Source organism: Corvus hawaiiensis, chromosome 8 (genome assembly GCF_020740725.1).
Source record: "Corvus hawaiiensis isolate bCorHaw1 chromosome 8, bCorHaw1.pri.cur, whole genome shotgun sequence".
NCBI classification, from domain to species: Eukaryota; Metazoa; Chordata; class Aves; order Passeriformes; family Corvidae; genus Corvus; species Corvus hawaiiensis.
This window is the reverse complement of record NC_063220.1, coordinates 4930565-4944429: the sequence shown is the minus strand read 5'-3', so window position 1 is coordinate 4944429 and position 13865 is coordinate 4930565. Positions and strand designations below refer to the sequence as shown.

Genomic DNA, 13865 nt, shown 5'->3' with positions numbered 1-13865 from the left:
GATCTCAATGTGCATAAAACTATAAAAGTGATTAATTTCATTTGGTGACTGGGCTAAGAAAAAGGTCAAAGGAAAAATTATTTCTATTCAAACAGAAAAGGGGCTTTTCCTGCTGGAACCAAGCAATACTAAATTATTTTCAGGGGCAATAAAAATGAGGCATTTTGTTTCTGAGTGTTATTTTATCTGTAAAAGTATTTAGCTAACTAGAAAGATACATCCCTAGTCAAGGATGACAATTAATTTATTTGGAAGGCAACCAACCCCACAGCTACTTTGCTAAAGGTAGTGTTACTAGTACATATTTAGACTAAAAATAAAAGCACAAGTTTAGAAACAAGTATCAATTCCTACCATTCCATCCAACCAGATAACAAAAACGTCCTCTTACCGTAATGCAGAGTAGACTCCCAAAGATAAGAAGGAAAAGTCTGGATCGTAGTACAGATAGACTGAGGACACACAGTAGGGCAGGATATCAATTACACCAACAGCAATTATCTTCCCATCCAGCCAATACTGCTGGTGGAAAGAGCCATAGCCACATTCCGGTCCGTTTGGGGCATGCTCTGCCTAAGCAAGAATAAGAGAGGGATTAACTCCCTGATGAACTTTCAGTACGAAAACAATTTTAAAGAGAATTTTAACACATAAGTAAGTACTGTAAAAATTTTTGCTGGCCATCTGTATTTAGAAAAAGGAAAAAAGGCATTTGAAAGGCAGGGAAAACGATGTTATTTACTGGATCTTTTGTGCCGTTTGCTGTACCCATGATGGGTATAACCCACATATTCACATCCCAAATGTGAATCTGATACAGCCTCTACCATCCAGCTCTTATGGTACTGACATGAAAACCAACGTGATTCATCAAGTTATTAATACATTAGCACATGCAAACAAATTCTGCAGACACCCTGTAACTTGTGGTCCAGCAAGAGGCAAAGCCGAGGGCAGGAAGCTGAATGCAGACACATCCCTGGGCTGGCCCTTCCCAAGGCTGGCAGTGGCTGCCTGGTGCCTCCAAAACTTCCAGCCACAGCAAGGACCCTCCAGATTCTCTCCTCCATGTCCCCAAGCACTGGAAGCACTTTATCCACAGAAACTGAGTTCCTCAGAGTGGCCATTAAATTTACATCACAGGAGCATTCATAAAAAAACCTGAACAGCTTATTCTTTATTTACGTGATGTTTACTCTCTGTAACTAACAAAACACCTTCTATCCAAGAACCTGAAACTGTGTGGCAACAAAATCTGTGGAACCTCTTCTCTGTCAGCCCACATCAGAGCAAATCCTGCAAAAACACCAAGGGACTGCCTATTGTTGTGTGCTGTGGTTTTGGATGTGCACTGAAGTTTGACTCTGGATGGGGTAAAGCACCTCGAGCCAGAAACTGATCCTTGAAGTTCAGAAGAAAATGATCTCCCTAATTTAAACTGTATTACACAACCAACTTTGGCATGCCATTTTCTCCCACGTCAAGTTTACTTTAATCCTGAATTCCACTGTGCTCAACTTAATTATCCATCTAGTCATGTTTTTCACTGCACTGCCAGGTCTTCAGAAAGCTGCTTCTCACTCAATAAATCTGACAATATTGCCTGCTATTACCAACTGTTCTGCATTACAACAGCAGAAGGTGGGTTTAATCAAGTATTTTGATACAGTAGCCCAGACTGAAGAGATGATAGGCAGAAGTTGCTCTAATTGGTACCACATGTGTCAAAAGAAATCAATCACGTGAACAAAAATAATTTCAACTGGCTTACCCAACCAGCAAGTCCCAAAATCAAGGCCACATAACAATATGTTTGCATTTTTATATAGTTACATAGCATAAAACTAGATGTGGAGCTACCAATACTCTAAAAGTGAAATGATAAAACATTTGAGAGCTCCATCTGCAGTATGTGAGGACATTAAACTCAGCTATAGTACACTAAAATGTGTTTCTCTTGTTCAAGTAAAGCACACTTATCCAACAGTTATGATTTCATTCAGCATCATCAACTTTTCAACAGACCCAAATGAAATCACATGGTCAGTGGTAAAATTTTAAGCAGGGACACAGTCAAGTAAAAGATGTTCTCTAAGGATTTCTCAGCACAGGTTAAGTTCCCTTCTCAGAGTGCAGTCAGTGACAGAAAAATGAAACATCTCAAAGCCACAGGGAAATGCGGTTGGTAACAGAACACAGACTTGCTTAAATAAGTTTCAGTTACAACAGATTTTCTCTTTGTCAAAAATTCATCACATAGGATTTAACGAATGTTAAAGAAGATAGTCTAAGCCACCATGGAAAACATTTTCACTCAAAGCAAAGTCTTCTGAAGTTAAACAAATGCTGTGTCTGTGTGTGACCCCAAACCTCCAAAGAGCAGCGCATGGGTTTGGTCACTGGACCTCTACAAAGTGAAGTATCAACATCAGTTAAAACTTCTGCCAAAGTACAACCTGCAGTTATTTCACTAATGCAATTACAGTGAAATGCCATGAACATAAGAGAGTCTATGTTCTGGAACAAACATAATGAGCACAGCACTGATTTCAGGCAGAACAGTCGGGGATCTCCATTACATTAAGCAAATAACATTTTAAAGAGAGCAAGACTTCCCTCCACCTTCAAAAATTCTCATACAATGTAATCCTTTGTAATGCTTGTCAGTATTACATTTTCTCCCATTTCTCAATGAATACTTGGCTCCTTTAACTTGATTTCCTGTGCACTATCCAGGCAATTTGACCTGAAACAGGTCTAGAATAAGAAACATTTTCCTGAAGCAGCTACACCATTTCACACCACTGACATCTCCATTGGAACCATGTTTGTCAAGGGTGATGCAAAATACACCAGTGACATCAGGGGAGCAAGCCCCACCAGAAAGGGCTTACCTTATCTACCCAAAATGATACATTAGCCCTGGAATCAATCTAGAGGGATTATTTAAAATATCAAGTTTATAGTCCTATTTCAATACAATGAATTATTATAATCTGATGATATTGAAAAAATCCAGGAAAAAATTGAAACCACAATTTTCAATGTTTAGACTGCCATGCATATGAAAATACAACATATTTCTTTACATGTTATTTCTCCCTGTCTTCATAACCTGCTAGCTAATGATTCCATGAACACATTTGACTGCTCACACTTTATAACCCATTATTAAAATTTAAATATTTAACAGAACTGGCATTACATATTGCCCAGTTAGTACCTCAGTGTACTAACTGCTTATGATTGAACTTCAATGATGGTGAGAGCACTCGAATTTCTTCAAAGCACATTGGTCTGTCTTTAATATTAAGAGATGTTTTGCTTATTATAATTAACAAAAATGGGTCCTGCCCATATGTACAATGCATGGTTATTTTTCTCTGGGAGGTTTAATGAAATTTCTTAGTTTCTACTTTTCCCTTTTACCCTCTGCTGTGCACGGAGGGAGGAGGAAGATATTAAATTTATGCTATCAAAGAAAAAAAAAAAAAAAAAGGCCAGGAAACCCATGACTTCTCCAGTCCAGTGGAAATTATTTGCAAAATAAGCAAAGTGATTAATTCCAGCAGTTCCTTTCCCGATGGCACACACACAAACCTGCCATATGGTAGATTTCTGTGTCTTGGTTAGCAACACATTTCCTTTCCAGAACTCCATCCTCCTTTCATTAGGGATTAGTAGGACACTCTTTACAGAGCCACATTCTGTGCTTGACTGGAAAAGTCTAGAATTTGAGCTACACTGTCAACTACTGAGTCAGGACAGGGACATTAAGCTTAAAATGCTGAAAGGATTAGTGAAGGCACAAGAGACTTCAGTCCCAAGAGGTGCTGAGTCCCATCATGGGGATGTCTACACGACTGCAAGGAAGAAAAAAGCAATTTGCCAAAGTCTCTAAATGTAATGAGTTTTGATTTAGTCCTGAGCAGTGCATCAAACGTGAGTAAAATACAAACCTTCTAAGAAGATGACCTGGGAGCTACAGACTTGTAATGATCTCACTTATTAGATCTCCTAAAAATTAAAGCTTATCAATAAACAAAATAATGCAAAGCAGAGGCTAATGTGCTTTTTAAAGCACAAAGGTCAAGATTCACAAACATCTTTCAGTTCTTTACAATTCAAAAGCATCTCAGCATGGTTAATAGGAGAAGAAATGATCATTTGCATAACAGAAAAAAGATCACTTTCCATCATGCTGCATCTATTACATTCTCCAGACTGGTAGGTGAATCAGTGAAGACTGAATGATCTGGCAGCAAACCAAGAAGATAATTCAGAAGTATTCAGGATGGTTAAAAAAGAACTGAATGTAAATAGCTCCAGAAAAATCCCATAATACTGAGTGATCAAAAAGGTAGAGGAGATACCAAATGTTCATAAATGCATGGAACGTAAATGCATGCTGGAAAACATATTGCTATAGGCACACCCAAAACAATGGGCATAAATCACCAGTTCTTTCAAAGAGATCATTTTGACAACAGTTTTATTAAATTGTCTGTTTTATGCCTAACATCAGTCAAGATGGGAAAAAAAAAGGCTAAGCAGCAATTAGACAATAATTTGAGAATAAAACAAAATTATCCCTCGACTGTGTAACGCCATGGCCCATCCGAGTGCTGAGGCTCAGTCCAGCTGCTGTTTCAGGACGACATGGAGCAACCTGGGCAGGACAAACACTGAGATGACCATCAGTGATGCTGACACAACTGGTCCACGACATCCCCCTCACTCACTGGGCACCAAAACCCAGGAATCACCCTCAGCAGTCTGGATTTTCCTTGGAACCTTCTTCCATGAGTCCTCCCACCTTGGCAAGAGCAGGGTCCCAGCCCACACTGTTCTGGCTGAGTCCTGCAGGCCATTCCCCTGTGCTGAACCATTACCACCATTCCACATCTGTCTGTGTGAACTGGCAAAATGGCAAATGGTTAAATGCAGCCTTGAAAAAGAAAGGATGAATAAAAAACCACCTCAAACAATTCACTTTACATTATGCTGTTGACTGCTAGAAAACTGCCTAGTTTTCTGCTACTACATACTGTATTTTTTTTTAAAGCATTCATTTTTTCTGTCAGAGCTCATAGCCAAAACAGAAACTAAACTGAATAATAAAATGAGGAAATAAAAAAGACAGGAAGAGTTTGGGTGTTCATACTATTTGCAGCTAATGATAACATTAAAAACTCTAAAAATTACGAATTGAAAACATGTAAGGTTTAAATTTTATTTTAAATTATTTTTGTTCAAAAGAGTAAACACACTACACACTGCTAGGTTTGCTTGTGGCAACTGTTTCAGAATAAAGAATTTCAAGAATCCCTTGGCCTCTGATATATAACCCCTTTTATTTAACTTCATCTAATTGAAGACATCTGTAGTGGTGCCACACAAAATTTAATTCAAGCTTCGAAATGTCAATAAAAAGTGTCTGTAAGAAACAATATGGGTATAAAGCTGGCAGGGTAGTGTGCATCAACATCTACACAGCCATACAAAATTAAGAATATAATGGCAGTCTGCTGCCCGAGCTGACAAGGTGATAAAAGCCCTTTTCCTATAAAGTCTAATGAGCTCTATTACTCTTCAGCTTTCAGGAATGCAAAGGCCAGTGGACTCAGCAGAGAAAAGCAACAAACTCTCCACACATGGATTCACTCAAACTGCGACATATCAAATTACCAGTGTAATTACTATAACCTGACAATTTCATTACAGTCACGCCGTCCTGAGCGCTTTAAGACGAACAAGAAAGACACTGCAAGGAATCCATGGCAGTTTGCTCACTTGAAATGAAGGAACAGCATCTCTCCTCAACTTTTACCTCAGATTGTAGTCAAATACAAGTTTAGCATGTTATTTAGTAATACATTCTTTTCTTTTCCTAGAAATAAATCAAAAACCAGGAAAGACATGGGGTTTTGTGCTTCTCTTAATGCAGTGCTATGAAATTCAGTGGTAGCTGATTATCTTGCAAAGAAGCCAACAGCCTCCTTTGGAAACAGAGCAGTATCTTCCTTACCAGTCAGTGGAGACAGAAGTTCTGTGCCAGCCACCTCCACCACCTCTAACAATGGTTGGCTGTGTACAGAGAGCGTAGAGGACACTCATACATTCATTAAATGAAATAAATTACATTAATTGCGAACTCCCCATCCTGAATGAATACATACCTCCAGAGGGGAATCACAGAGGAATCGTGTGAACTGCATCGAGGTGGGTTCATCAGGAACATGTGCCCAAGAAAACAGCCCAAATATGCAATGCAGAGAAAGAAAACTATTAGCAATGCTTTAGGATGCATTAGTAGTCAAATACACTCTTTCAAATCCATGTCTTTGAAAAGCATCACCAGACTTTGTTTATGGAAATTTCATTTAAACCTTAAACTCTCACATTCTGTTTAGTAGTACAAATAGATATAGTAATCAACTATGCAAAGTACTTGCTTTTCTATAAAACAGAAGATGGTTTTTAAAAATATGAAGTGAGGGAATTATCAGACCTGTAATACAGGTCTGTCTCTGGTGTCCTTTATTTTAAATCACGCATTACCCTCCTCTGTGGCTCCCTGCGACAGGGAGTCTTTTCCCACTGCTCCATTGGCACCTCCCCATCACCAAAGCAAATGGGCTGGGGCCCTCACACCGCTTAACAGAAATTAATTAATTTACATTCAAAAATCAAAAGCAAGCTCATTTTAAGTTTAAAGAAGAGGAAGGGAAAATAAAAGAATGAAAATCAACCTCCTGAAAGTGCAAGCATTTCAAACCTGGATTTTTGACTCAGTACAAAATGATGTGCTGCTGATAATTCGTCTAAAAGGCAATGTTTTAATGATCTGGAGCTTGCCCAAGATTCTTAGAGTAATGAAATACAATACTTATTTACTCACTATCATTTACTTACTTGATACAAATACTCCCTTATTAGTGGAGTCCACATTAAACACATTGCAAAGTTCTGGTATGTATTTAACCCCAAACATTCCCTTGTTAAATGAATAGTCTAATACACAGTTTAATTCCCCCTCTTGTAATGGCTGGGTGATTTAGAAATTCAGCAGTTCCCACACTGCAAAGTAATAGTAAATAGGAATTTTTAATTAAAAGTTAGATAAAAACAGTATATATAGACAGCTACAAAAACCTGACTGTTGTCAAGAATTTCATTAAGTTCTGAGATTAATTACAGGGGAATACAAAAAAATGGGGGGATTGTTTGTCAGCCATCCCATTTTTCCCAGGGAAGGGGAGGGGAGGAAGGCAGGCAACAATAAAAAGTGCCAACAGTGTAAGTTGCTGCCTCATCTTGCTTATCTTGTCCTGCTAATCTATGGATGGATGGGAAACCTTTGGACATAGACTTTATGGAAGAACACTGAATTTCTATATGCTGATGGTAAAGGGGATTGTACATTTCCTATAATTTACCATTTCAGATCTAGTCACTACCACTCTAAATTACTCAGAGTTTGGAACAGCAAATGACTGTGGTATCTTAATTAAATTGTAGAATTATTTTGGTTTGGTGGATAAGGAAAAAAACCACCAATAATACTTAAAGAGAAAAAAGGGAATTAAAAACTTGAATTATTGAGTTATTTTCCTGTAATAAAAACACAGAGTTACACATTCTTACACTGAGTGCATCAGTCCCTACAGCCAGCGGTTTTAGAAAGTGCAGGTTTCCGAAAAAATAAACCATGTGTTATTAATTTCCATGTCAGAAGACTCCCAATAGTTCCTAATCTGTAACTTTAGCTTTATAGTGCAAGTTAAACTCTATGGTGAGAAAACTGAGCCCACAACACTCTTCAAATAGTTTTATCTATTCTCCAGACCCTGCTCCCCAATCCCTGGGCTCTGAGGGTGACGGGGGACTTTTTAAGTGTACCTAAGCATAACTTCTGCTGTTACAGCTGCTAGGAAAAAAATTTTAACTGCACCTGAATTTGTATCACAATCTTAAGGGCAAAAAAACCACTATAAGTCTTGTTATAAATTATTCCACCTGATAATACCTGGTAAAGTTCAGAGGTTAGAAAATTTTCTTAAACTAGTCTAGACATTTATTTTAAAAGGGAAAACATTATATTCAGTTTCTAAATTAACAAACTCATCTAACACTGCAAGATTATTATGAACACAATTAAAAATTATCCAATAAACCAGGAAAGAAATACAGCCAAAAGCTGATGTTGCATGTAAAATAACTCAGTATGTCACATAAGCACAATTAAAATTCCCTTCACAAAGCCATGCTTTTCTAATTTTAATTTCTGATTTACATAAACTTTTAAAAGCTATATAATATGTAAGAAATCCACAACATATTTACTTTGGTGCAAACTAATTACAGCTGCCAGAAAGAATCAACTCAACAACAGGGAGTAAGTTTAAACATAATTAATAAAACTAAGAGAAGAAAAACATCACTGAGAATGAAATCAAAGGGAGAAAAAAGGCAGAAAATTAAAAGGTAGGTTGGGTTCAACCCAAAGCTATTTGCTGGAGTAAGAGCAGGTGCACAGCTTTAAAAAGATAATAAACCAGAGCATTAACACCTGCTCCCTTTCACACAGAAGGGAAGAGATTCAGGTGCTAAACCAGAATGGGTTTCACCTGGCAGCTCAGGAATTTCTGGAAGGGAAGGTTCCTGATGTCACACAGGGACACAGGTTTGCCTTCTCAGGAAACCTTCCAGGTGCCAGCAGCAGAACTGTCCAATTATCTGAGATCTTCCGCAAGGAGGCATCACAAAAAGCATTCATTTATCATTTCCCCTTTGACAGTATTAGAGTTTGCTCATATTTGCAATTCACTGTTAAGGAAAATTGAGTACTTGCCCTTTTTTTGGGGATACAGAAGGGATGGGATTTGGGCCTTCCTTCTTTTTGTTTTTTAAAATCCAATCCCTGAATGGTATTCAAATAAACCAAGGATTTTGGTCATGAGGGGTTCTTTGCTTTATTTTTCACAGAGGTGCCAGGCTCAAAATAAAAGATAATGATGACAAATCATAAAACCTACAAATCCAGTGCATCACCTCTGTGCTGCCATATTCTAATTGAAATAATCTTCCTTACCCAAGACAGACTAGAATCAATATTAACCATAAAGCTGTGCAGTGAAAAACTAGAAGTCAGTGTTTCAGTAAGGAGAGGAGAAGCTACTAACCCTCCCACTGAAAAGAAAACAACAAACCAAACAATAAAAACAAACTATCTAGGAAAACACATGGAAACTGAGCTGAAAAATGAATTAAATTCTTCAATTTCTTGTAAAAATCAAAAAAACGGGACAAAGTTTTTTGTCAGGAAATTTTTACAGGAAAAAATTGTGCCAAACCACCCTTGAACTTGGCAATAAACTAGAGCCCAGCAGAGGAATCAAAGATTTATCCCCAGGGTGGCTCTACTTAGCATTTTCAACAATTGCTTACAAAATACAGAAATGCTAAAAGAAGAGAGTTTCAGAGATATCCACAGACCTGAAGGTGAAGAGTGGGCCTTCAAAATATAGTGCTTAAGGAAAGTGGGGATTTAAAGTTTAAATGCATGTCTCAAATGTAGTTTTCAGTCGAAGAACTGGACTAATGAAATAACCACTGATACATTACAGTAACAATTTCAATTCCTTTATGCAGTGACAAAAGTCTCTGAGGCTTTCTTGCTCAGAAGAAACTTCCTCTCAGTATACTGGAGGTTTATCAGTATTACAGTAAAGATAATTTCATTTTATTTGGATTTACATAGAAAACACAGTGGGAAAATCAGGAAAAACAATATAAACTGAGATGCAAAACAACCTGAACTGATATGACTGTGGACAAGTTACTTAATTGTCTGGATGCCTAAATTCTTTGGCTGTTATAGGCATTTCATGACAAAATCCACAGCACTGCAGTCATGAGGGCCACACAAATAAACAGAAGGCATTAGGCTGATCTAGAAATACTTGTTCTAAGTCTTTAAGTCAGAGCTACCAGGATGCGAAATGCAAGTTCACTGCAGTGAGATGTTCTGCCATGGCTTCCAGGAGCTGCACAAAAATGTATAGAAGGCTAAAAATAACCACAAAGGCTATTGATTTCTCAGCATTCTCTCACTGGAATATAAAAGAGGAAGCTAGGTTAGAGAGACCTAGAAGTTTGCAACTGGCTGCTGATACCAGTTAGGAACTGATCAGAACGTGTTCCTTGGCATTTCCCAGACTACTTGCTCAGTTTTCTCTATTAGTTCAAGTGGATTCCTGGGAAGCAATTAAAAAAAAAAAAAGGGGGGGGTGGGGGGGGAGGGGTGAAAGAAAAACCCCACTATACGTATTTCAGTAATTTTTTGCACCTTTTCAAACAGTGTATCTTTTGTGTGTCCTGAAATTCTTTTCTTCCAAGACAAATATTTAGTTAAGCACAAAGCAAAGAGAGAGTCCAGCTACTTTCACAGAGGGAACAGACAGATACTGTTTTTCTACAAGTTTGTCATTATGAAGCCCTTGTGAAAAGTTAAATAAAACGTTTGCTTCAGGAGGTCTAAACAGCAATAAACTGTTCATTCTTGCTCTTTCTGGAAACTACTGTAGAATTTTTGTGATCTTTTATGGAAATGTTTTCTAGCTTGTGGAGCTGCCACATAGCTTGTTTCAGTTACCCTTCAGCTGTGTTTCTTAAAGACAAAGACTGCTATGAAAGACTTGAGGATTCTGACAGTGGGTCAGAAATGTGATGCCTCTGATGAGAAGATACTTCATTAAGAAGAACTGCCAGAGACACCCTCTATTCTATCCAAATTAGCCATTATTTCATTGGGATCACAAAATTTCCTTCTCGAGATGAAAAGGTAAAAAAATGTTTTGACTGTATTTGTTTCACCTAAAAGCTTTGCCTCTAGACCCCCACAGTTCCACACCTGTACCCATCATTTCACCTATCATATCGCTTCATCTAAAACACACAGGATTCAGGTGGCAAAATGTTCTGAAATAGCTCCAGATATTTTACAGTTCATCCTGAAGCTGGGGTAGAGTTGGATCACAGCATCTCCCAGGTGATTTGTATTCTGCAAGGCCTTCCTTGCATTTCTTACCCAGAAACAGGGATTTTTGCTGCTGAGCAAGAGTTAAAATATTTGCAGATAAGGATTGCTCTTAGCAAAGCACAGATAAGCCATTACACAGCTTCCACAAATCCAATGGAACTGGATCATCCAAAGAGGCAAATCTTGGGATTATACAAGACACAAGTTCATTCTTCTTATTCTTAGATCACCCTTCCATATATTAATCTACACATTTTCTCCCAAAAATGTAATTAAATACTACTAAAAGTCAGTCAAAAAAATAAAATACAGGCTCCAAACCTGTATTCATGCATTTCTCTGTGCAGGAGTTATTACAACAAAGCTGTATTAGCATTTATTATTTTTCTTATGACAAATGAAGAAAAAAAGGTGGACAAACCCTCACCCACACGATTTTTTTGCATAATTATTTTACTCTTGATATGCTGATCAGCTCAATAATTTATGCTACAACTGATCTTTCACTGATAGTACAGGGAGCTAAGGTTTTTTCAATGTAAGGATGCTCAACCTACTCTCATCTCTCTGTCCATTAGTGGTCTCCATTTCCAAGTTTTTCCAAGCTTTCCTGAGTACAATTTCTTTTCCTTACAGCTTGACTCATTTCACAAAATAAATACAACTGCCACTAAAACAGGAAATAACCCAAACAAATAAATCCCTGCAATTGATTACATTTGTGGGCGTTTTGTATGTTACAGACACTGCTCCTCATTCTAAGCACGATTACTAAGCATCTTCCACTACGTTAAAAGCAATGCAACAAACAAGAAAACAACAAAACCAAAAAAGCTAATGAGTAACAGCTCTATTATACTGGGAATGGGACGTGGAGACCGTCATTTTCGACCTGAGACAAAGGCCCACACAAAGCACTTTCATAAAGGGTCAGAAGAAATGCAAAGAATGGGACAAACACTAAACCAGATTGTTTTCATAGCTTCCAAAAATGAGCAGTTCAGGAACTATGCTAATTCAAGAGTAGCCTTGGATAAACTTCTCCAATAGGCAGGGATACACCTATTTTCCTATGTTCCATGATTCTATCTTGATTCATTCATAGCTATTTATACTTTAACTACACAATCTGTTCAGGTTCCCCCTAATTCATCTCATTTTCTCCAACGACTGTAATAAGAATACATCTATTCCTCCAACAGGGGATGGCCATGCATTTACACAGCAGCTTAATAAAGTTTTGTGCTCCCACAGAGGAAAACTGAAAAACCAATTCTTCCTCAGCACTATTTAAGAGCAAGTATTATGAAGAAACCTTTAATAAGAAAATTGTCTGCTTTATTTTTCCTCAGGACACCAATTCCATACAATAAAAACATGCTGACATAAACATTCTTAAGTGCCAACAAGTTTGTGTAACATCAGGAATTGACTCCACTCCAAAGCACAGAGACAACCAGGTCAGTTTTGAAGCTGAATTCCTGCAGCAAGTGATCAGAAGTTCTTGAGAGGGGTGAGAGGATTTCCAGGGTAAATTCAACTTATACCAGACAAACTAAGAAAAAATGGCATAATGAATATTTTAAAAGACTATGGAGAAAATAGTTGTGGCTTTTATGCCAAGATAAAAACAGATTTGAATTTTTTTCTCTTGCAAGCTAAATTGGTTTTAATTCCAGGAGCAAGGAAATACTTCAAACTGTTCCTAGAATATTAACTTATTTGGCAGAGAGATAATATATTTCTACTTTACCCAATCCTCTCCTTGCCAGTGAAAGATGAACAGAAGATTGTGATGATGCTTCCATAGAAAGGCAGGTTTCACCACTACTCTGGAACTTGGAAAAAGTTGATTTCACAATGAAGTTTCCACCTTTCTTTTTATTAGAACAGAAGTCACTGCCTCACTCAGGAATCAGTACTGCACCATCAAAATGTGCTGCAGGACTCTCCCCAGCAAAATCTCCAATTATTTTAATGAACACAGTGTAATTAGTGCTGTGCAGTCTTCAGCAGGGAACCAGAAGAAGGAAAGGAGGAAAAGGCAAAATTTACAAAGACTCAGCATCACAAAGGGCACTGAAACACCAATAATCACTGGTCTCAAACTGGCATTAACCAGAGAGTGTCCAGAAGTTCAATTCCACTGACTCGCTGCCCTGAAAATCCTCTATTCTCCCTCCTCACATAAACTTTTGATGGAAAGCTACATTTACATTACAGAGGTGCAAAGAGGCCCTCTCCACACTCACTGAGCAATATTCAGCTTCATTGTTCACATGCTTTTATTACTACTGTGAATATTTTTATAGTTTTTCACCTTAGTGTTATTCTCAAATAACCAACAAAATTCTACATTGATTCTTAGAATTGCCTTTTAATATAGTAAGGTTAATATTAAACTAGTCTAGCAACAGATAGTATATTGTAATGCCAACAATCTAAGAACTTATTCCCAAAAGAAGTTAATATGTCCCATAATAATCTTTGTTGGATTCTGAATTTAAATATAGGCAGGTTTCTAAATATGAAGTGTTCAGCTAAATATAAAGCTAAAAACTCTTCCTAAACTACAAACTTTCCAAACACAAAAGTGTGCAGGATTCTCCCTGAAAAAAACCTTCAACAACCTCGCAGAGTAGTTTGCACAAATTAAAAGTGAAAACATCCTGGATATTTGCCAGTTTAAACCTCAAAGCAGCTTCTTACTATCCTGAGAAAAAGCCCTGTGTACAGGACAGAATTTTATTCTCTTTACTTAAGAAACTCCATGGTTCCATAATGTCTGTATGATATATTAAAAAGTCTGAAAAAGAGGAAG

General features: G+C 37.5%; 1 protein-coding gene across 6 annotated transcripts in view; it reads right to left on the bottom strand.

Moving 5' to 3' along the window:
- ATE1 (arginyltransferase 1) overlaps positions 1-13865 on the bottom strand; it is a 70084-nt gene that overhangs the window by 45482 nt on the left and 10737 nt on the right. For all 6 annotated transcript variants that reach the window (XM_048310807.1, XM_048310803.1, XM_048310804.1 and 3 more), the window contains exons 8-9: positions 6180-6212; positions 392-573 (exon numbers count right to left, since the gene is read on the bottom strand). In XM_048310807.1, the coding sequence (XP_048166764.1) occupies positions 392-573; positions 6180-6212 (215 nt within the window). The remainder of the gene's footprint in view (positions 1-391; positions 574-6179; positions 6213-13865) is intronic.